The sequence below is a fragment of the Neovison vison genome, chromosome 10 (genome assembly GCF_020171115.1).
Source record: "Neovison vison isolate M4711 chromosome 10, ASM_NN_V1, whole genome shotgun sequence".
NCBI classification, from domain to species: Eukaryota; Metazoa; Chordata; class Mammalia; order Carnivora; family Mustelidae; genus Neogale; species Neogale vison.
The window spans coordinates 71,720,384-71,745,046 of NC_058100.1; the positions used below are offsets into that span (position 1 = coordinate 71,720,384).

At 43.2% G+C, this 24,663-nt stretch overlaps 1 protein-coding gene across 1 annotated transcript in view; it reads right to left on the bottom strand.

Moving 5' to 3' along the window:
- The window catches only part of KDM5B (lysine demethylase 5B), a 95,571-nt gene extending 71,172 nt beyond the window's left edge, over window positions 1-24,399 (bottom strand). The window contains exon 1 of the mRNA XM_044267622.1: window positions 24,055-24,399. Within this exon, the coding sequence (XP_044123557.1) occupies window positions 24,055-24,258 (204 nt within the window). The 5' untranslated portion in view covers window positions 24,259-24,399. The remainder of the gene's footprint in view (window positions 1-24,054) is intronic.
- Window positions 24,400-24,663: the final 264 nt, after the last annotated feature.

A 24,663-nucleotide genomic window follows, 5' to 3' on the forward strand; every position in this document is an offset into this window, starting at 1 on the left:
CCACATGCAGCACACAGCATGAAGCCCAACATGGGGCTCAATCCCACAATCCCAAAGGAATTGACCCCAGCAGAAATCCAGGGGCTCAGCTGGTTAAGCCAAGGGCCCCCCCCTTGGCCCCTTAAGGGCCCCCAGGCGCCCTTCAAACTTAATAAAAATCTGAGTAGCACATATGGAAGTATGTATGAAGTACAATTTAAAAGACTACTTTCTCATACATTAAACGTTTTATGTCAACACGATGTCCTTAAGACAAATTCAAGGAGGAAGAACTGGGAAGAGCATAATCATTATAAATCCCCATTTATAAATTAAAAAACAAGCAGAGTTACTATTTGTGAGTCCCTCAGTGGAATCCACTGACCACTCACTGATGGGCAGTCTACCAGGAAAGTTCTGTAATACAAGACTTCGGTGTCTTCCCAAAAGAAATAAAAGGTGTTAGATATGACTAACTTCTCCCTTTTTTCTTAATTCCTTCTGGATAGGCTTGGCACTAAGCAGCTTTAGCTAGCCACCCATTTGTTCAAAGTCTGTTTAAGACCTCCCATCCTTAGTGAGCCACTAATAAAAAACAAAAACACTGAGAATTTTCTTTTTAGACTTTAGAATCACACTTTCTTCCTTAAATCAGAGGTTCTTACATTGTATAGAATTGAGTGTATGTGGATTTTTGCCAGCCAGTTCACAGCTTTCACCAGGGTTTCAAAGGGGTATGTAACCTCAAAAAAGAAAGAAAAAAAGTCCTGGGAGTATGTTTGGCTTTCATAAATTTTTGTACCTCCAAGTTCTTTCTCACTACCCCAACTTACTTTTTTCAGTCCCTTCTTGTACTTAACCAAGACATGATAATGGGTAAGATGCGTGGCTCCTCAGAATGTCAGGAGGTTGTAGATATTATAGTACAGGACACAAAGAGCAATGCATTTAGAAGTCAGAAGACCTGGATTTGCATTTTGGTTCTTTAAACGCCACTAGAAGGATCTTAACTTTTCAATTTGAAATGTACAAACAAGAGCCACCTTCAGAACTATGGCGAAAATTAAAACGACAAATATAAAGCACTGTTTATTGTTAAAACAAAAATAGAAAGTACTATATTTACATTAAGTTCTGATCACTGAAATATCATTTCTTCTAGCAAAAAGTCACTGCAGGGGGGCACCTGGGTGGCTCAGTGGGTTAAAGCCTCTGCCTTCGGTTCGGGTCATGATCCCAGGGTCATGGGCTCGAGCCCTGCATCGAGCTCTCTGCTCGGCGGGGAGCCAGCTTTGCCTCTCTCTTTGTTTCCCTCTCTGCCCACTTGTGACCTCCATCTGTCAAATAAATAAAAAAAATCTTTAAAAAAAAAAGTCACTGCAGGGGCTCCTGGGTGGCTCAGTGGGTTAAGGCCTCTACCTTCGGCTGAGGTCATGGTCCCAGGGACTTGGGATAAAGCCCCGAATCCGGCTTTCTGCTCAGCAGGAAGCCTGCTTCTCCCTCTCTCTCTGTGCCTGCCTCTCTGCCTACTTGTGATCTGTCAAATAAATAAATAAAATCTTAAAAAAAAAAGTCACTGCAGTCTCAACTTTCAAGGACCATCAGACATCTAAGCTTTATCTTTAAGGACTTTATCCTTCCAGCCTAACTCTAGTGGGCATCAGGGAAATTTCAACCCAGGTTAAAAGACTACCTTATATTTCCACCGCCACCCAGTTACTTCTTCAATGCTCATTTTTTAAACACAATTACATCATTTCCTTTATCCTTGTAGAGTAAAATAGATGTGAAAGAGGATACACTCTGGAGTCACAATGCCTGGGTTCAAATCCTGACCGTGTGGCTTTGTACTAATCTCCCTGTAGCTCAGGTGCATGTATAAAGGGGAAACTATGAGGCTTAAATACACGTAAAAAGCCTTTAGACAGGTCCTGGTATTTACAAAGTAAATGGTCAAAAATGTTAGTCACGGGACGCCTGGGTGACTCAGTGGGTTAAAGCCTCTGCCTTCCGCTCAGGTCATGATCCCAGGGTCCTGGGATTGAGCCCTGAATAGGGCTCTCTGCTCAGTGGGGAGCCTGCTTCATCCTCTCTCTCTCTCTCTGCCTGCCTCTCTGCCTACTTGTGATCTGTCAAATAAATAAATAAAATCTTAAGAAAAAAAAAGAACCTTTTAAAAAAAAAAAATGTTAGGGGGCGCCTGGGTGGCTCAGTAGGTTAAAGTCTCTGCCTTCGGCTCAGGTCATGATCCCAGTGTGCCCTGGGATTGAGCCCCGCATCGGGCTCTCTGCTCAGCAGTGAGCCTGCTTCCTCCTCTCTGCCTGCATCTCTGCCTATTTGTAATCTCTGTCTGTCAAATAAATAAATAAAATCTTTAAAAAAAAGAAAAAAACATGTTAGTCATGAGGAAATGTTTATGCTGCAAAGCTTTAGTTCCCAGGAAGCCTAAAACAACTGTGTTTTATGATTGGTTATGTTTAACACAATGGCTTCAATTCTCAAATCTTGATCACAGAATTATATAAAATGGCATTCAAAAATTAATATATAGTGTGGCTCAGTGGGTTAAAGCCTCTGCCTTCGGCTCTGGTCATGATCCCAGAGTCCTGGGATTGAGCCCCGCATCGGGTTCTCTGCTCAGTGGGGAGCCTGCTTCCTCCTCCCTCTCTCTGCCTGCCTCTCTGCCTACTTCAGATCTCTGTCTGTCAAATAAATAAATAAAATCTTTAAATAAATAAATACTTTTTTAAAAAATTAATATATAATATTCAAGGCCCATTAGTCTAATTTTTTGCTGGATTTTTTTCAGCTTTATTGAAATATATACAATTGTGCTTTTTTTTTCTTAAGGTCTTATTTATTTGAGAGAGAGAGAATGCACAAGCAGAGGGCAGAGAGGGCAGAGGGAGAGGCAGACATCTAGCTGAGCAGGGAGCTGGGTGTGGGGCTTGATACCAGGACCTTGGGATAACAGGTCCTGGTTGGGATAACAACCCCCACGGTAAGCAGACATCTAACTGACTGAGCCACCCAGGAACCCCTATGTAATCTTGCTTCTTCTTCTTCTTCTTCTTTTTTTTTTTTTTTAAGATTTTATTTACTTATTTGACAGAGATCACAAGTAGGCAGAGAGGCAGGCAGAGAGAGAGAGGAGGGAGTAGGCTCCCCACTGAGCAGAGAGCCCTACGCGGGGCTCAATCCCAGAACCCTGGGATCATGACCTGAGCCGAAGGCAGAGGCTTTAACCCACTGAGTCACCCAGGTGCCCCTGAAACCTTGATTCTTAAACGAGAATATACTGTTAGGTTTCCATGCTTAAAAAGAGCTTTTTCTAAGATTGTTTTAGGTATGTAATTCAAGGGTAGAGGCACTTAATGGATCTGCTAAAAGAGGAGCTCGCCCGGGTGGCTCACTCAGTCAGTTAAGCATCTGCCTTTGGCTCAGGTCATGATTCCAGGGTCCTGGGATAGAGTCCCACATTGAGTCTGCCTCTCCCCTTGCTCGTGCTCACTTGCGTGTGCGCACGCTCTCTCTTTCTCTCAAATAAATGAATAAAACTTTAAAAAAAAAATGACAGTTATTCTGGCTCTACAGATTATCAGCTAAATCTAAGTATTAAAATTATTTAATTATTTAATTTAAAATTAAGACTACCTTCACAGAACAGTACTGAGGATGTTCAACAAATGCTATTGAACAAGTAAAAATTCCAGTCATGAAAGTTAGTGCTAACATTTCTACAAAGCTAAAAGGTATAAAATCAAAAGGTCTGACTGGTAAAAAAATGCCAATGAAGAAAACTTGATGACAAGACTTCGTAAACGAAGAAAACAGTTTTGTAAAAACACATCTGCTCCTTACTGAGATATGGGTTAGTCTATCAAGGGAGGTGAGGCTCATGTTGTGGCACAGGGTTTATGCTCATTATGATGATACAAAAATTCTCAGTTTTAAGTCCTTCCATAGACAAGACTGCAAGAATAGGTATCCCCTTTAAAAAAAAAAAAAAAAATCAGAGGTGCCTGTCTGGCTCAGCCATTGGAGCATGCGACTCTTGATCTCAGGGTCGTGAGTTTGAGCCCCACACTGAGTGCAGAGATTACTGAAAAATAAAATCTTAAAAATAAATAAACAATATTTTTTTTAAAAAAATGAGTTGCCAATATACGTAGTCTTACCATGAGAAAAACAAGAGATAAATTCCAATAGTGGGACAGCCTACAAAATTCCCAGTCAGTACTCCTCAAAATCGTCAAGTTCATCAGAAATAGTCTGAGAAACTGCAACAGCTTAAAAAAGCCTAAAGAGGGGTGCCTGGGTCGTTCAGTGAGTTAAGCCTCTGCCTTCGGCTCTGGTCATGATCTCACGGTCCTGGGATCGAGCCCGCCATCAGGCTCTCTCTCAGCAGGGAGCCTGCTTCCTCCACCCTCTCTCCCTACCTCTCGGCCTACTTGACCTCTCTCTCTCTGCCAAATAAATAAATAAAATCTTTGGGGGGGGAGCCTAAAGAGACATGACAGCCAAGCATGTGGTACCCTGGATGAGATCCTGAAACAAAAGAAGGGTATTAGCTATAAAACTAAGGAAATATAAATAAAATGCATGGACTTTAGTTAATAACAATGTCCATTCATTAATTATAGCAAAGATGTCATAATAATGTAAGGTATTAATAAAAGAGAAAACTAGGTGAAGGAATACATGGGAACTCTACACAATTTTTCTATAAGTCTAATAGTTCTTTAAAATACCAAGTCAGGGACGCCTGGGTGGCTCACTCAGTTGGTTAAGCAGCTGCCTTTGGGTCAGGTCATGATCCCGGCATCCTGGGATCAAGTCCCACATCGGGCTCCTTGCTGGGCAGGGAACGTGCTTCTCCCTCTGTCTCTGCCTGCCATTCTGTCTGCCTGTGCTCGCTCTCTCTCCCTCTCTCTCTCTGACAAATAAATAAATAAAATCTTTAAAAAATAAAAAATAAAAATAAAATACCAAGTCAGGGGCACCTGGGTGGCTCAGTGGGTTAAAGCCTCTACCTTCAGCTCAGGTCATTATCCCAGGGTCCTGGAATTGAGCCCCGCGTTGGGGGGTCTCTGCTCATCGAGCCTGCCTCCCCCTCTCTGCTTGCTTCTCTGCCTACTTGTGATATCTCTCTCTCTGTCAAATGAATAAATAAAATCTTAAATCTTAATTTAAATCTTAAAAAAAAAACCTAATAAAATGACAAAATAAGACCAACAAGGCCCACTTTCTCACATTTTAGTTGATACTATAAGGGAAGTTTATTGTTTTCCCTTTAGGAAACACATTTAAATTTTCATTTCACTTCACAGAAGCACAGATAGTTGAAGTTCTTACCAAACCCTCTTACTACTGGTTTAAATGTCCTTTGCAACCAGTGTACGTCTTACACATGCACAGATCCTAGATTTAGTTCTCCTGAGTCAGGCCTTTGCAGAACTGTTTCTCTTATGACTACAACTCTCAAACTTTTGGTCTTAGGACGCCCCTATTTTTTTAAAAAGCTTTTATTCATTTATTTGTCAGAGAGAGAGAGAGAGAAAGAGAGAAAGGCAGGTTCCCAGCTGATCAAAAAGCCTGATGTGGGACTCGATCCCAGGACCCTGGGAGCATGACCTGAGCTGAAGGCAGATGCTTCACCTACTGAGCCACCCAAGTGTCCCATGGACCTCTGAAAACTCTTAGAAACTGAGGCCCTCAAAGAGCTTTAGTCTATTTAGCTTGTATCTATTCACTCTGGTGGCAACAGAAATTTAAAATATTTTATGTGCACCTGGCTGGCTCATTTGGAAGAGCATGCTACTCTCGATCTTGGGGTCCAGAGTTTGAGCCCTACTTTGGGTGTAGAGATTACTCAAATAAATTAAAACTTAAAAAAAAAAAAAGTTTCAAAAAATTCATTTAATAATAATCAAAAAGTAAAAGAATGGCATTGTTTTATGTTGCATATATTTTACAAGTCTCTTTAATGTCTGGCTAATTGAAGTAAGTCGTTGGGTGTGTGCCTTCCCACTCCCCCTGCTTGTGTTCCTCTGAGAGAGGCTGTCCCAGTCAAATAAATAAAATACTAAAAAAAAAAAAAAAAAGCTAGTCATATTTTCTTCTATAGTCAATCAGCTGTAGTATATTGTTTTGGTTTAAAGCCTATTAAGAAAATCTGGTTACATATATTTAGTTGAAAAGAGGTAGTTCTTTTGGACCTGCTGAAAAGGTCTCAAGAACACTCCAAGAGTCATTTCCTCAATCCAAACCCTGGAAACAGGGGCACGCGGGTAGCTCAGTGGGTTAAGCCTCTGCATTTGGCTTGGGTCAGGATTTCAGGGCCCTGGGGTCGAGCCCTGCAGGGGGCTCTCTGCTCAGTGGGTAGCCTGCTTCCCCCTCTCTCCTGCCTGCCTCTCTGCCTACTTGTGATCTCCGTCAAATAAATAAAATCTTGGGGCGCCTGGGTGGCTCAGTGGATTAAGCCGCTGCCTTCGGCTCAGGTCATGATCTCAGGGTCCTCGGATCGAGTCCCGCATCAGGCTCTCTGCTCAGCAGGGCAGAATTCCCAACAGTCTGTCCCTCCAAGGAACTCTATCCATCCAGATTTTTAAAATGGTCCCTTTAAGTGTTTTCTCTATTCACTAGCAATGATTTCTTGACCTATATGTGTACTGCCAACCTTTTTAGAAAAGGTATACCAGTGTCAGCCCAGTCTTCCCTAAAAACCCCACCACCGAAAAGATCCTGAAACTACCAACTTAATCATATGCAAACATAAAGAAACGATTAACGGAGGTACTAAAGGGGCACCAGGGTGGCTCAGTCAGTTAAGGGTCTGCTTTCAGCTCAGGTCATGATCCCAGGGTCTTAGGATGCAGCCCCCAGTTGGGCTCCCTGCTCAGTACGGGAGTTTGCTCTCACTCTGTCCTTACTCCTGCTAGTGTTCTTTCTTGCCCATTCTCTCTCAAATGAATAAACTAAAAACAAAAAACACCACTTGTACTAAAATATTAAGGACCTTTGTTAAAATTATAATGCCTATAATTGACAGGACCTGGTAAAAGCTGTCAATTTACATTTTACAGACATCTTCACAGACTCTTTACAAGAATATTAAGTGTCCAAGCACTATTTCTATGGAGGAGAATTTATTAGTAAATGAAAACACACTGGTATAAAAGGGACACCCCATGTACTTTTTAAGCATCAGTCCCAATAAGGTCCTCTTTCACCACTTTTTAAAAATTTTATTTATTTATTCAGGAGAGGGAGAGAAGAGAGAGAGAGCATGTGTTGGGGCAGAGGGACAGAGGGAGAAGTGGACTGCCCACTGAGCAGGGAGCCCACACTCCCAGGACTCTGGGATCATGATGCAAATGAAAACCAAAGGTAGATCTTAGCCGACTGAGCCACCCAGGTGCCCCTCTCGTCCACCACTTTTTTTTTTTTTAAGATTTTATTTATTTATAGATTTATTTATTTATATACAGAGAGAGAGAACAGAAGTAGGGGGAGTTGGAGAGGCAGAAGCAGGCCTCCCATGGGGCAGGGAGTCTAATGCGGAACTAGATCCCAAGATCATGAGAACATGACCTGAGCTGAAGGTAGAGTCTTAACGACTGAGCCACCCAGGTACCCCATCTTGACCACTTATAATAAAACTTGGTAACAATGATCTGTATTTGTAGGACCCCTAAATGACTTAAATTTATTATTGTCAAAACCATGTGGAAATACCATGGAAAATAGTCCTTCCAAAACTTCAAAAAGATGGTTTCCTTTCCTGGCCAGTTACAGGAGCAAGCTAAGTAAGTACCACCTTGTTTATAAACAGTAAGAGCAATAGAATAACAAGATCACGTCAAGACCTTACTCTTTCAAAACGTCCCTAACAGAGGCGCCTGGTGGCTCAGTCGATTAAGCAGCTGCCTTCAGCTCAGGTCATGATCCCAGGGTCTTGGGATTGAGCCCCACATCGGGCTCCCTGCTCAGCAGAGAGTCTGCTTCTCTCTCTCCCTCTGCCTGCCACTCTGCTTACTTGTGCTCTCTGTGTCTCTGTCAAATAAATAAATAAAATCTTAAAAAAAAAAAGTCCCTAACAGATGTCTACCCCTACCAAAAAGTTACGTACTGAGGTGATTCATACAAATTTTTGGCATATTCCCAAAAGTCTTATTTATATGCTTCTATTTAGAAGCATCCTTTTAAAAATCACCCGGAAGGATCATAAGAAAGCTAAATCCCTAGTATAAATCATCTTCCACTCAAATAGGTTGACATGATAGATCACTCATGAAAATTTAAGAGGAGAGCATTATTTCTCTTGGATCATTCATTGACACCTCATGACACAAAAGTCACCAAATAAAACCAGAAGAAATGTCAGATTCTTCTCCCCTACAGCAATTATAACTGGCATAAATATTGCTTCAATACAATCAAGTAGCTATACTGCCAGAGTTTCTCCGCCAAGGAAATTTAATTAAGTAGTTTTGATTCTGTTTTTCTTTTTTTTCCCAAGTAGGATCCCAGTGAGGAAAAGACAAATTCTGAGAGAAAATTGAGGCTACCAAGGTTAAGAAAAAATAACATGCTTCAGAGAAAGGTTCCAGAAATGATCTGTGAGGGGAAGGGCTTGAGGAAAAAGGTTGGACTCGGCCCCTACAACCTTCCCCTCAGCAACACCCAAACCCACCTGGATACGGAGGGGAGGGAAAGGTAAACAGCCCACACCCTACCTTGAAGGCCTTGCTGTATCTGTAAACATATGTTCTACAACTTTAGTACTTTACAAACTGGACACTCCAAGATTCAAAATCAAGGTCATGAAAGGGACAGTAACTACACTACCAAATGGCCTAGGTCTCTAAGAAGATACTAAAAGACTACAAAATCTTTGTTTTTGCTTGATGTTCCACATCAAGACATATTTGGCAATCGTACTAAAAAAGAGAAACATAAATAATACGCCATTCATTTCACTAGATGCAAATATTTAACAGTTATTTAGCCCAGCTACAATTAGCTGCAAGCCTAACGTTAAAAGTAGAAATAAGGGGCGCCTGGGTGGCTCAGTGGGTTAAGCCTCTGCCTTTGGCTCAGGTCATGATCTCAGAGTCCTGGGATCGAGTCCCACATCGGGCTCTCTGCTTGGCAGGGAGCCTGCTTTCTCCCCTTTCTCTCTGCCTGCCTCTCTGCCTACTTGTGATCTCTCTCTGTCAAATAAATAAATAAAATCTTAAAAAAAAAAAAGTAGAAATAATTTTAGAACCTGTATGATCCCTAACAGCCACATCTGAAGTAAAAGACTGAAGTCTGGACTTGAACAGGAATTGATAGGAAGCTGCTCTATACATCCCACTGCCAGATCACTTAGTATTTTTAGGGCAACATGCAATTCTACTCAATATGCTATAATTCTGACCATGTTTCAAGGCTAGCTAGATCTCCTATTTGAAAGAGAGAAAGATGCACTAACACATAGGCATGCTCAACTTAAAATGGCAGATAAACAGGTCTTACCTCCAAAGGTCTTAAATTTATCCTGGGATATATCTCAAACCATGCTGGTATTATTGTAGAGACAGCACCATCAATGGCCTTATTTATTTCACATTTACTGCCACATTTAATAATAATTTGATTTACAAGAAACCCACTTTAATGTAAAATACTCAGAAATTGCAGCCTAATAAAATTGGTCCTCATCTGAATGGCTACCGGGTATCAAAGGGACAAACTCCATAAAGCTCTTCTATTTTTGCAGGTTTTAAATAAAGGATTTTGCAGCTGTGGACCCAATTCATTTCTTCATTCACCAGAGCTGAAAAAAAAGGAGTCCCTAGTTTCTGGTCCTATAGTTGAGAAATCCTGCTAATTCAAAGTCAACAGATAGAGAATTCCTTATATTAACAGCTGCCTAAACCTTATCAGGGAACTATCTAAAATCATTTCTTAAACCTAGATGGGGGGGCACCTGGGTGACTCAGTCGGTTAAGCATCTGGCTTCAGCTCACATCATCTTCTCAAGGGTCCTGGGATCGAGTCCCACATTGGGGTCCCTGCTCAGTGGAGAGGCTGCTTCTCCCTCTCCCTCTACATGCCGCGCTGCCTACTTGTGTTCTCTCCCTCTCCCTGTCACACACACACACACACACACACACACACACACACACCCCACCCCCCCACACCCACCCCCCAAGGCTTTTAAAATGACCAGAGGAGGGCGCCTGAGTGGCTCAGTCAGTCAAGCATCTGCTCAGGTCATGAATCCAAGCTCCTGGGAATGAGTCGACCCCTTCTCCCAGGATCCCTGTTCAGTGGGAAGTCCGCTTCTCCCTCTAACACAGCCATGCCCCCGCCCCGCCATTTTTTCTCTCTCCCAAAAATAAGTAAAATCTTTTAATAAATAAACAAGTAAATATGACCCGAGGCCAGAGGAATGCCTTAAAATTCAAACGTGGGCATCCCATGAGATTCTAATTCAATTCTGCAGTGGAGTCCAGGATGATTTTGATGGGAGTTAGGGCTACATTCAGGGTGCCTAAGGCTTAATGGATACTCTTCCATTAAACCTGGGTGGTTACTGAAATTGATGAGCCAGGAGTTTCCATACAAATGAGCTTAAAAACCGATAGTATATGAAGTACAAAGCTCATACATATTAATAAACTAAATGAAGATTAAAACAAAGAATAAGAATACAGAATTTATTTAAATTTTCATAAACAAATTTGAGAGACAGACTAAAAATGAAATGGTATTTTAGTATCATTTGGTATCACTACTAATTTCACTGATGTCCCTTCAGTTGTGTTTGGATGGTGAGAAGGAAGCTAGGGAAAACCACTCTTCTCCCCAAAAAGCCTATGAGAGGAAATGAGAAGAGCTAGCTAATTCGTGGGACTTATTAAGGGAGCCACTGTATATAATAAGGAAGAACAGTGAACTTGGAAGTAAAGCCATGGTTTGGAAGTTTCTAATCTGTCCTTTAAAAGCTGTGTCACCTTAGGGGGTACACCTGGGTGGCTCATTTGATTGACCATCTGACTCTTGATTTTGGCTTAGGTCATGATCTCAGGATCCTGAGATCGATCGAGTCCAGCATTGGCTTCTACACTCAGTCGGGGGCGCCTGGGTGGCTCAGTGGGGTTAAAGCCTCTCTGCCTTTGGCTCGGGTCATGATCCTGGGGTCCTAGGATCGAGCCCCGCATAGGGCTCTCTGATCAGCAGGGAGCCTGCTTCCTCCTCTCTCTCCCTGCCTGCCTCTCTGCCTACTTGTGACCTCGGTCTGTCAAATAAATAAATAAAATCTTAAAAAAAAAAAAATACACTCGGTTGGGAATCAGCATGAGATTCTCCCTCGCCCTCTGCCCCAACTCCACTCACACACACACACACCCTCTCTCTCTCAAATACTTAAAACCTTAAAAAAAGGCTTTTTCACCTTAGACAAGTCACTTAACTTCTCTCAGCAGTTTCCTTATCTATGAAACTGTCATATGCTAGCAGAAAGAACTAAGTAACAAAAATGTTTTCTGCTGAGTACATCAGGAAAAAAAAAGGATAGCGTATACCAGGACAGGAATGTATAAGCAAAAGAATAATACAAACAGATAATAAAACAGCCAATAATAAAATAATAAAAGATTCATAATTTTCCATCAACTGTCTCATCTAATCATAACTGTATCTTTACAATGGATATATGAGGCAATATAAGTAGTGGGGTGTTTTTTTTTAAAGATTTCATTTATTTATTTGACAAACAGAGATCACAAGTAGGCAGAGAGAGAGAGAGAGAGAGAGGAGGAAGCAGGCTCTCCACAGAGCAGAGAGCCTGATGCGGGGCTCGATCCCCCGAATCCCAGGATCATGACCTGAGCCGAAGGGCAGAGGCTTTAACCCACTGAGCCACCCAAGAGCCCCTAAGTAGTGGTTAAGTGCACTAACTCTAGGTTCAAATCCTTACTCCATCACATACTGGTCAGGTGACTTTGAGTAAGTTTACTTACCTCTTTTAGGACTCACTATGTAAAGCAGGGCCAGCATCATCCCCTTTTATATGCAAGTTCAATGGTATAAGAAACTCTGAAAATAGTCAGGATCCTCTTAAAGCTAACAGCTCAAGGATAACACATTAACAATGGAACACACACCAGAAGGCAAATGTTTTGTTTCCTACTCTAGTATTCTTTCCATGAATCTGCTCTCTTCAAGTTTTCACTTCCTAGCTAATAATACCAACCTCCAAAAACAAATGAACTTGGATCCTAAGAAAAGCCACAGATTAGCAGAGAAAAAAAGGGGTGAAAGGAACCCAGTAGAATGGACTGCCATGAAGTACAATTTTTCCTTTAATGACAATTTTTCTTTCTGTTTTTAAAGATTTTATTTATTTATGACAGAGAGATAGTGAGAGAGGGAACACAAGCACAGGGGAGCTGGACAAGGAGAAGCAGGCTCCCCACTGAGCAGGGAGCCTATATGGGGCTAGGTATCAGGACACTGGGATCATGACCTGAGTTAAAGGCAAATGCTTAACAACTGAGCCACCCAAGTTCATGAAGCACAGTTTTTAAAAACCCTAAATCCACATCATACACAAATCCCTGAAGCCAGCCTCCTCCTGGAAAATCTGGTGGCTAGTCTCAATTTATCCATAATATATCATATCACTGGATAAGAGCCTCTCTGGGAGAAGAAAAAGCTTTGAATATGTGAATATCTGAAATTTTACAAAATGGAAATTATACTCCGAAGTCTGTCTTTGTAGACCTCTCTCATCTCCACTCCCTCACCCCGTCCCACAACTAAGATACCATAATACAAATCCTAAGAGATCCTGCTCTCCCCATCTCTTCCCTCCAAGTTAGAGACTGGCAAAGATGAGACATTACCATCTGGTTTAAGTATCACCAAATGATGAGTTGGTACAACCACACAGAAAATTGGGGGGATTTTTTTTTTTTTAAGATTTTATTTATTTGACACAGAGAGAGAAAGGAACAGGGAGAGAGGGAATACAAGCAAGGGGGGTGGGAAAGGGAGAAAAACACGTTTCCCACTGAGCAGGGAGCCGGATGTGGGCTCCATCCCAGAACCCTGGGATCGTGACCTGAGCTGAAGGCAGAAGCTTAACGACTGAGCCACCCAGGTGCCCTGGGAGGATCTTGCCTTAAAGACCTTGTAAATGTGGGGCGCCTGGGTGGCTCAGTGGGTTAAAGCCTCTGCTTTCGGCTCAGGTCGTGATCCCAGGGTCCTGGGATCAAGCCCCGCATCGGGCTCTCTGCTCAGCAGGGAGCCTGCTTCCTCCTTTCTGTCTGCCTCTCTGCCTACTTGTGATCTCTGTCTGTCAAATAAATAAATAAAATCTTTAAAAAAAAAAAAAAGACCTTGTAAATGGGTGGGTTTGATAAGGATTTGTTCTTTGTTTCAGAGTTATGAGATTAGAGTAAATTGGTAACATTTCAGTATCTAGTCTGGAGTATGTATGCCACATAGGAATATGAGCTTAATGAAAGCCCCAACCAAGTGCTCAACACACACTAAGCTTTCAACTTTCAGTTCTCTGAACATTACAATCTGGTCAAGCCAGTGAGATGGCAAGAATTAGCACAGGAATGCACAAAAATCTGCCTACGGCCACATAAGGAGCATAGCTCAGAAGAGAACTCTTAGGCTAGCTGCATGTTCCCTAACTAAAATACTCAACGTTTGAAGACTTAAAAGTTGTTTAAACATACTGGAAAGTGTTTTTAATACATCTAGGAAGCAATACTGAATAAACTGCTTGATTCAAGATAAAAACAAACAAACAAAAAAGAAACGGGCACCTAGATGGCACAGTCTGTCGAGCCTCTGACTCTTGGTTTCAGCTCAGGTGGTGATCTCAGGGTCGTGGGATCAAGGCCCACAGTAGGCTCCACACTCAGTGCAGAGTACGCTTGAAATTTTCTCTCCCTCACCCACTGCCGCTCCCACACTTGAGCACTTTCTCTCTTGAAACAAAAACAAACCAAAAAAAACCCAAAAAAACAAACAAACAAAAACCCACTAGTACAAACAGTATATATGAGTCTACGTGAGAGACAATGTTATGAGGTCCAGTAACAAGATATATCCGGACAAAAGACTGGGGAATCCAGGTTTGTATGGGAATTCTCAGCAGCTTTTTTTTTTTTTTTTAAGTTCGCCTGTTACTAAAGGAAAAAAATACAATCTGGCTCTGTCCTGAGGATCAAAATAAACATCTTCCCTGCCGCCTTTTACTTTTCTTTCTCCCCATTTTACAAGAAGAATTACTGTGGAATATTACATTAAAGACTCAATCTAATAACTCAATTTCCTACTTAGGAAAAACTGGGATTATTTAAATTGTTAGGTAAGATAAAATGCCCTCCATTTACAGGGCTTTTACAATATCACAGCCATCTCATACTAGGAGAGATTTAAATGATTTTAAACATTTCTTAACTCAAAGCTCACCTAATACAAACTCTTGCCTGAATATGCATACTACACAAGACACACATAACATATGCACCTGCAAATTTTCTGAAATAGTTTATAACAGTTCTACTTAAAAAAAGATTTTATTTTTTAAAAGATTTTATTCATTCATTTATTTGACAGACAAAGATTACAAGTACGCAGAGAGGCAGGCAGAGAGAGAGGAGGAAAACAGGCTCCCTGCTGAGCATAGAGCCTGATGTGAGGCTTGATCCCAGGACTATGGGATCATGACCTGAGCCAAAGGCAGAGGCTTTAACCCACTGAACCACCCAAGTGCCCCTAAAAAATGATTTTAATCTAATTTTAACCTAATTTTTAAAAATATCTAGGAATAGACAAGCTTCATCTAGACCAAAAGAAGAATTACATTCTGTACATCATAGTTTTGATGCTGGGTTTTTTACTTTTCAAGTTTCACTTTTTAAAAATCCTTTCTTTCACTGTAGGGGCATAGGAGGGATACATATTTGTACTAACTCTTGCCTCACTAAATCTGTTCCCAGACTCTTCCTAGCAGTGAACAAATAAAGCTTTAGGATTTAAGCTCCTTGCAATCCATCAATTAATTAATCTGGACAGCAGCCCTAGGTCAGTGTCAGATCCCCTTAAAGCAGATGAGAAGGCACACACTGGAGAAAAATGACATTGTCCAAGGTCATGACAGAATTAGACTCAGAACTCTACCCACCTATGCTCTAAAATCTAGAAACACACGACTCCTTCTTTTACATAATAAAGGAACAGTCTTTAGGGGCTCCTGGGTGGCTCATTTGATTAAGTGCTATGGTCCTGGAGTCCTGGTATCAAGCCCCAGTTGGGCTCCCTGCTCAGTAGGGAGTCTGCTTTCCCCTCTCCCTCTGCCCCTCCCCTGCTCGTTCTCACACACACACACTCTCTCTCTCTCACTCTCTCTCTCTTACTCTCTCTCTCAAATAAATAAAATCTTTTAAAAAAATAAAGGAACAGACTTAAAAAATAATAATCCAGGGTCACTGGGTGGCTCAGTAGTTGGGCATCTGCCTTTGGCTCAGGTCGTGATCCCAGGTTCCTAGGGTCAAGCCTCTGCTCAGCAAAAAGCCTGTTTCTCCCTCTCCCACTCTCCCTGCTTGTGTTCCTACTCTCACTGTGTCTTTCTCTGTCAAAAAAAAAATCTTCCTTAAAAAAAAAAAAGAAAAATTCCACATACACTCCCCTTGATAAAGCTTACTTTTACCCATGCAAAATATTCCTTTATTTTTACATCTATTGTAAAATAACATATTACCAAGTGAAATGATATCAGTAAGTTCTAAAAAACCATTCATGGGGGACGCCTGGGTGGCTCAGTTGGTTGGACGACTGCCCTCGGCTCAGGTCAGGATCCTGGATTCATGGGATCGAGTCCCGCATCGGGCTCCCAGCTCCATGGGGAGTCTGCTTCTCCCTCTGACCTTCTCCTCGCTCATGCTCTCTCTCACTGTCTCTCTCTCAAATAAATAAATAAAATATTTTAAAAAAAAAAAAAAAACCATTCATGGGACACCTGGGTGGCTCAGAGAGTTGAGCCTCTGCCTTCAGCCTAGGTCATGGTCTCAGGGTCCTGGGACTGAGTCCCGCATCAGGCTCTCGCTCCCCTGCTTCCCTCTCTCTCTCTGCCTGCCTCTATGCCTACTTGTGATCTCTGTCAAGTAAATAAAATCTTTATAGATAAATAAATAAATACAAACATTAATTATGTGATCTTCTGCCTGGTGTTAACTAGTTTCCTACTGAGAAATTAAGTTATTATTTTGACGGGGAAAGCAATAAAATTTTAAGGGCTTATGACAGAAAATATTTTTCAATGACCTGATTTTCAAACTGTCCCTTTTCAACTTTTGACACCACAGAAATGTTTATCAGCAATTCTGCTGAAACAGAAACTGCACGGAAGCTGAAGGCCAAACTACCCCTCTTCACAGAAAAGTGAACCTAACAGCCTAAGCAACAACTCATTAGCCCCCTTTGCTTCTCATGTTCTTAAAACTCCTTTTCCAGGAGAAATTTCAGATTCTTTTCCACTATAGCAATTGTAATTGGTGCAAATAGTATTTTAAACATGCTTATCCCAAGCCATGTTATAAGGAAGTAGCTACACTGCCACCGTTTGTCCCCCAAGGGAGGGAACAGTTGAGCTAGCCTGGCAGACAGAAATGGACAGAGAAAGAATGGAAGGATGCTTGCAGAGAATGCCCTCCAACCTACTCCAACCTACTCCAACCACCACCACCACCACGACCACACTTCTGGGTGCCAAGAGTTGACCGAAGATGGTCAAATTTCTGCACAGGTTCCAATAATGTGTAATAAAGCAACAAAGCCACTGCTTAAAACTGAGAAATGCAGGGTGCCTGGCTGGCTCAGTCAGTGGAGCGTGAGAGTCTTGATCTCTAGGTTGTAGGTTCAAGTCCCACACTGGATACAGAGATTACTTAAAAATAAAATCTTAAAAAAAAAATTTGAGAAATACAATCCCCATTCTAATTAGGTAAAGAAACCATCACTCACTAAAGGCTAGAAACCCCTTCCTAACTGCCCAAATCTCTCTCACACCCTTCATAAGACAAAACGTAAGCAAAACTGTTTTTTTTTTTTTTTAAAGATTTTATTTATTTATTTATTTGACAGAGAGAGATCACAAGTAGGCAGAGAGGCAGGCAGAGAGAGAGAGGAGGAAGCAGGCTCCCTGCTGAGCAGAGAGCCCGATGCGGGACTCGATCCGAGGACCCTGAGATCATGACCTGAGCCGAAGGCAGTGGCTTAACCCACTGAGCCACCCAGGCGCCCCAGCAAAACTGTTCTTTATAACGAACTGAAGGCACTAGTTTACTCTCAATCCCAATGCTACTAATCTGCTTTCTGTTCTTCTATATCCAGGAAAATAGCTAAAAGGGACTACATTCTCTGTGCTTTTGTGTATGGTGGAGTATTTTCATAATACAAATCTTTGACTTTATACACTGGAAGTGATAGCTCTGGCAGAACAAAGTAATCTTTCTGTCCAGAAAGAAAGGTAAATGAGAAAAACAAAACAAAACAAAAACACACACAAAAAAACAGATGGGATGACTGTAGACAGTGTCTAAGGAACAAGACAATGATAGAAACTTTTAAGAGGAATGGTCTACAATGAAATGTTTAAAAAAAAAAAAAAGGACTTTTAAGAATGCATTTAGTCAAATTCCAAACATGGCACAATTATGGAACAGAAATGTCTCAGTGCCCTGGTGGCGGCTTTTCCTCATTACTCTGGTTCATAAACACGGGGATTGTATAAAAAGCACATTCACCACAGAAATCACCTAATAGTTAATGACAGAAAAAGCAGCACTTTTGGAAGAATTTTTGGAGGTGTATGAAGGTAGCATCTCATTTAACTTTTTTCCATGCTAAGACACAGCAGTTAACAAAAAAGTCCTTGGTATGCTACATACAATTCTCAGGTTTCCAACAAGTTTCTCACAAATTACATTTTAAAATCCAGTCATAAGTTTCTCGAACTTTATTTTTTTTAAAAGATTTTATTTCAGAGGGAGAGACAGAGAGCGCGCGCACAAGCAGGAAGAACAGCAAAGGGAGAGAGAGAAGCGGGCTCCGCCATCCCAGGACCCTAATCCCAAGACAGCCGCTTAACCATCTGAACCACCCAGGCACCCCTCTCAACTTTAATATAAAACAAAATGGGAGAAGCCCAAGTGTTAGGTTTTCCCAAAGTATCACTCTACTCACCCACTTACCCTAAACTCATCAGTTAGCCTCTGGTAATGCCTCTTCAAGTGACTCAAAATTTCAGAAAGTACAGAGAGCCTTTCAATTCCCAACACTTATCCCACTTAACCTTTTTTTTTTTTTTTTTTGATTGGTTTTTAAAAAAAAGGTTTTTTGGGGGTTGTTCTATACTTTAATTATATTATTAGCATCTCTACAGAATCTCTACAGAATATCTAATTCTCTTAGGAAGGAAAAAAAATCACACTATTAACACAAATCAAGCTGAAAGATCTGTACAATGAGGAAAGCAAGGATTTTCTAGGTTCCTGGTTTTTTAAACCTATATACAGCCTGTATATAGCCTTTGGAAAGAGGTAACACAAGTAGGCTTCCTGGAACCAAAATCCAGGAACCTAATTAGCAGTTTCATGGCGGGGTGGTGTACATAAGTTCTCCCTTTATCCCTTTCCATAGCCAACCTTTAATATCGTCCAATTAAAACAAGAAGTTACAAAAGTCTAGAAAAATATCCCATTTACAGCACATAAACCAGAAGCACATAAACCAGATTCGATTTTTTTTTAATCCAGTAGTTTGCAACGATTTTTTTTTTTTAAGATTTTATTTATTTGACAGACAGAGATCAGAAAGTAAGTAGACAGAGAGGCAGGCAGAGAGAAGAGGAGGAAGCAGGCTCCCTGCTGAGCAGAGAGCCCAATGCAGGGCTCAGCCCCAATCCCAAGACCCCAGGACCATGACCTCAGCCAAAGGCAGAGGCTTAACCCACTGAGCCACCCAGGCGCACCTCCCCCCCACCACACCCCACCACGGTTTTTTTTTTTTTTTAAAGAATTCATTTGACAGAAAGAGAGAGAGAGCAAGAGAGGGAACAGAAGCAGGTAGAGTGAGAGGGAGAAGCTGGTTCCGTGCTGAGCAAGAAGCCTGATGCAGGGGTCCATCCCAGGACCCTAGGATCATGGCCTGAACCAAAGGCAAATGCTTAAAGGCTGAGCTACCCAGGAACCCCTTTTTTTCCTTTCTGAAAGAAAACTCTCTCCCTGGAAGATTTCTACCTGCATATTAAAGTATCCTAAACAGGGCGCCTGGGTGGCTCAGTGGGTTAAGCCGCTGCCTTCGGCTCAGGTCATGATCTCAGGGTCCTGGGATCGAGTCCCGCGTCGGGCTCTCTGCTCAGCAGGGGGCCTGCTTCCCTTTCCCCCTCTCTGCCTGCCTCTCTGCCTACTGTGATCTCTCTCTGTCAAATAAATAAAATCTTTAAAAAAAAAAAAAAAAGATAAGAAGTGTCTTTAAAAAAAAAAAAAAAAGTATCCTAAACATCCTGAATTTTCTGTCCCTCAAATTAAACAAATAATTAAGTTCTGCTGATCAAACAGAAATACTCTTAAACTTAGGCTAACACATCATAAAGAAAATTAAGTACCTCAGAGACAAAGATTGGAAATTGAGGGCTAAATAAATTTTTCCAAATTTTTTCTTATCAGTATATCTCAATAATGAAAGCTTTAACCCCGGCTTTAACACAACATTAACACTTTTCAAAGGTAATTCTCAGTTCATTTTGCTCTTGAAAAAGGTTTAGGTTGCATGTTTAAACAAATCCTATAATCAATGGTAGGGAAATTTTTCCAGTGAGGTATGAATCTTAAGATGAGCTGGCTCATGTATTTATAACACCACTCACATTCTATTCTAAAAATCTATCAATTTTGTTGATCAGTTCACTAAAAGTCACAACTAGGTGGATAGGTTCGTGGCTCCCAGTGTAACCAATTTACATTTACTACTAGCAAAGTCAAATTCAGCTAAACACCCATTCAAAGACTAATAACAAATGAAGTTTGTTTTTATGTTGTTAAGGCAGACACTTTCAAACTACCTGAAGGACTTAATCCAGTCTCCTACTTAGTGAGAAAAAAGTTTTTCTTCTGAGCAGTACAGTCCTAAATTTGTCTTAAAAGGCAGTTACAAGTGGGCACAGAGTTTCTTTTGGGAGTGATGAAAATGTTCTAACATTGGTTGTGATGATGGTCTTAGAGCCCTGAAACTACTTAAAACTACTACGTGTTACATTTTAAGTTGATGAATTACATGGTATATATGAATCATATCTCAATAAAGCTGTTATTTTTTAAAAAGTAATTATAAGTTTTTCTTTCACTCAAGGATGTTTTTATTGATAAGCCTTTTCTCCAAATGGTAAGGGGTCTAAGGTGGCTAAAGAATCCCAACCAGAGAAAAATTCCGAGACACCAAAGGAACTGGGAAAACAGAGAGTTAGGCCAAAGTCAATCAAACCTAAAATTAGGGAGATTGATAGGTTGGAATGAGAGTAAATGAGCTCCATATCATTAACACCTCTAACCATACAAAGAAATGTGTATTTAAATTCCTCCATGCTCCTAATGGTAGAACCAGCAGGCTCACTCAAAGATGCTGACTGCATTAAAATACTCAGAAGTTTTACACTTTGCCTATAAAGATGAAGGGATCAAACTAATGACCCACGGGAAGTTAAAGTTGAAAAAAATGTGTCTGTTGTGCCATCTGGGGTTTGATTTAAATCCCTGATTTTTGGACACTGCCAAAAAAATATGTGGAATCTGACTATCTATGGCCAAATGTTAGACATTTGAGGGCAACAAAGTTATTAAAGCCATCAAATATATTCCAATCAAACTTGGGAGACTTGGTAAGTATCACTGAGCAGCCAACCTATTTTTTGCTTAATAGTTAACACTCCTAAAATTAATCAATTCCAAATACCACAAAGCAACATGGAAAATCTGCCCTTAAAAAGACATCTAAGCACATCAAGGAGGAAATGAAAATGTGCATTTTTCAGGTAGCAAACCAGAAGTCAGATTAATTGTAAAGTTAAAAAAACTGAAGCCCAGGAAATAAGCCTTGTTATCCTACATACTTCATTTGAGAGACATTTATTTCCTTCTTTAAACTTTTAACTCAGGATTTAACAGCCTTCTTAATTTATTACCTTATATCACATTTATTAAAATTTCACAAATTTCTGTGAACCCCAAGCTTTCAGAAGCAAAACAGTTTAGGACCCTCACAGAACGCAGCTATAAACTGAAACTATGTAAGTAACATTAATTAAAGATACAAAAAGAACAACAAAGGAAATAGAAATGCTTTATAATTCTTCCCCTACTCTCCCAACAACAAATACCAACAGACCCAATCTCCATTTTAATACAGCCACTTGTATTCCAAAAAACTAGAGAACAAAAACCATCTAGAAACATAGGAATTATATAGCTATACCAGGGACAATATTTCATACCTCCTGGATTTTTTTTTGCTTTATTTCAACTATATGAAACCACTTGTTCACAGCTTTCTAAAACAGAACAGTTTCTAAAACAAAGACTGTTTACATCCCTTAAGAAACCTTTGTTCCAACAAGACCCTTCTTCAAGAGCTACAACTTCTGGAAAGATTTCCCTTTTTGTGGTTATAACAACAACAAACTCTTTCCATTTGGCACAGGAGTTTGTTAAACAAAGGAGGAAGAAAGCCCCCCTCACACAAAGGAGGTCTCCAAAACAGAGCACTGGTGATGTTTGTAGATTATTTGTGCCTACTTAACACCCTTTCTCAGGCTGTAGAATGTACTACTCTCATTACAAAATGGTGGCCATCATGTCTGTCTGGCATTCAGAATGGGAAAAGGCAGTATGATCACACATTTTGCAAAGCTTACCATTAATACCCTAGCCAAGATGAAGAAATGGGTAGCCAAACCTAACCAGAGCCAACACTATCTTTCTGGGAAAGGGCCCTATAAAAGGCACAGAATAATAAAGTAAAATAAAGGGTTTACCCCAGCCTTAGTATACCACAATACCAACATGGAGGACAACTCTCACTCCTAGGAACCCGACTCCACACATTTTGGTTACCAAGAACTTAATCAAGTTGCCGGATTTCTGAATAAAATCTCACTAATGCAAATGAACAATACTCACATTCACCCTCCCTAGCATATGACATAAAGCCAAACTGCTAAATGTTTGAAACATGACCTATTCTTTAAGAATTAAAACCTTAGCTCTAATATGCCCCGGCTATAACTTCTGCAGGCCTCTTTGCACTCTAGAAGAAATGCACTTCCCTTAAGCAACAAGAACCCACCTTATCCACTTCTTGAAACAAATGGTTCTATTTTCAAACATTTCCCCCATTCTAGCTGAGCAGTTATTTTCTGAAGCATAGGTCTCATCTCCACCTTCAAACTTGTCCAAGAAAAACCAAAGTGTGGTGTCTGTGTTTTAATTTTGGGGGGAAGGAGATGGGAGATCCGAGAAAGGAGACATACAGAGATCTCCCTCAAAACTGCTTTTCCAAACCAGAAGGATTACATACAGAACCCCTGCAACTCCAAATGTCATTACAAAGAGCAAGCTTAAGAAAGAAAGGAATGGGGGGGGGGGCGGAATCTTCCTCCAGCGGGTGTGGGAGCTGGGGTAGGAGTGGGGGTGGGGGGGGGTGGGGAGGATAGTGGGGAGAAGATTCTTCAACTGTAGGAAAAGCAGTTAAACATCCTTCCCAACGGTTCCAGCCCGTCCAGGCCCATCCCAACGGTTCAGGCCAACTCGGACTCGGACCAGCCGCAAGGTGGGCAAAAAAACAGGGGTGCAGGCGCGCACCCAGTTCCGGGTGGGGGTGGGGGTGGGGGTGGAGGCGGAGGTGGGGGACAAGGAAGGGCTGGCCCGGCTCTGCTCAGCGAACGTTGGAGCCGTTAGGGATGACTTCAGCAACACCCCACCCCTCACACACACAGCCCCCAGGCCCGAAGCGCTTCAAACGGGGCTCAGAGGGCTGAAGTGGGGCTGCATTTCAACCTCCGCGGGCTGCGGGGCGCGGGAAGTGCGCGTGAAGCCTCCGAAGGTCTTCTGGTCTGACACGTCCCCCTACTGCACGACCTCGCCCCCACCCCACCGACACAGCCCAGACCTCCCTGGGGAGCCGAGCGGCCCGGCCCAAAGTCGGGTGTGTGCGCAGCCGGGCGCGCGGGCGGGCACCCGGCCCTCCGCCGCCGGTCCTGCGCCCCAAGCGCCCCCACACACACTTACGCCCCCCACACCACCACCTCGGCTCCGGGGCCGGCCCCGCGGCTCCTCCCCGCCCCCCGGCAGCGCTGGACGCCCCCTCCTCAAGCTCTGCCCAGGGGACAGCAGGAGGCCCGGGGCCCGGGGGGCAGGGGGGTGCCCCCGCCTGCAGGGTGGGGCGCCCAGGTGAGGGCCGCTCCGGGCCGACGCCGCCACCACACAAAGGACCAGGGGCTCCCGCCGCCATATTGAAAACTTTCCTCCGCGCACGACAACTCGCAAGTCCCCCACCCCCACCCAGCACACACCCCCGCACCCCGGGGGAGGAGGCGAGCCCCAGCCCGCGGAGCCGCGCCGGGCCCGGCGCCCGCCCTCCTCGCCCGCGACGCCGCCGGCCTCCGGCAGGAAGCACCCCCGCGCCCACCCCGGCCGCCACTCCATCCGGAACCGAACCCGAACCCCGGGCCGGGCTGCACACCCGTCCGCCCGGGCCGCGCGTCGCCCAGGCCCTCGGGGTGGCACCACCGAAGCGCCCGCTCTCCCACGCTCCTCTTCTCCAATCCTGCAGAAGCCCCGTCCTCCTCCCCCGGCCTCAACTCCGACCCTGGGGCAGCCCCAAACTTGACGCGGCATCTAGGGCGACCCCGCTCCCCGCCCCACCGCGTTTCGGGCCTCCCCGGCCCGCGAGTCCCCGCTCCCTCCCCCAGCCGCAAGCAGGATCTGGGGTGCCGGCGTGACTCACCGGCGGCGGCCGCACCTTACAGATCCCAGTCTGCTCGGCTATGGGCCGGATCTTGTGGATGAAAGCGAAGGGGTCCGCGAACTCTTCCCAGCTAGGCTCGAAGACCGGGCACTCGGGGGGAGGCAGGAACTCGCCCAGTGGGCCCGGGCCCCCGAGGGGCAGCGCCGGGCGCGGGCCCGGGGGCAGCGCGGTGGCCGGCTCCATCACCGCGGGTCGGAGACGGGTGAGGACTGGCTGGGTTCCGGGACCGCGGCGACGGGCTGCGCTCGGTCCGAGACGTGTACGGACGCTACTCCGGCGACAGCAAATCCGACTTGTACTAGCAACGGCAGCACCTTGGGCTTTTTCAGCCTTCCTCCGACGACGTCTTGCCGCTAACCCACGCCGTGCGCCTCCGCCGCCACGGCGAGGAAAAAGAGTCCCACCCCCACCCCCACTCATTCCCCCACCCCCCCGCGCCGAGCTCTCGGCCCCGCCCCTGAATCGGGCGGGGCCGGGGCCTTTAGCCTGGGGATGGAGTTGATCGTTACAGTCCAGTCAGGCCAGCATTTATTGACCATTTACTACGTGCCAGAGTCCCTTCCCTCAAGAAGTTAATACTCTGGTGGA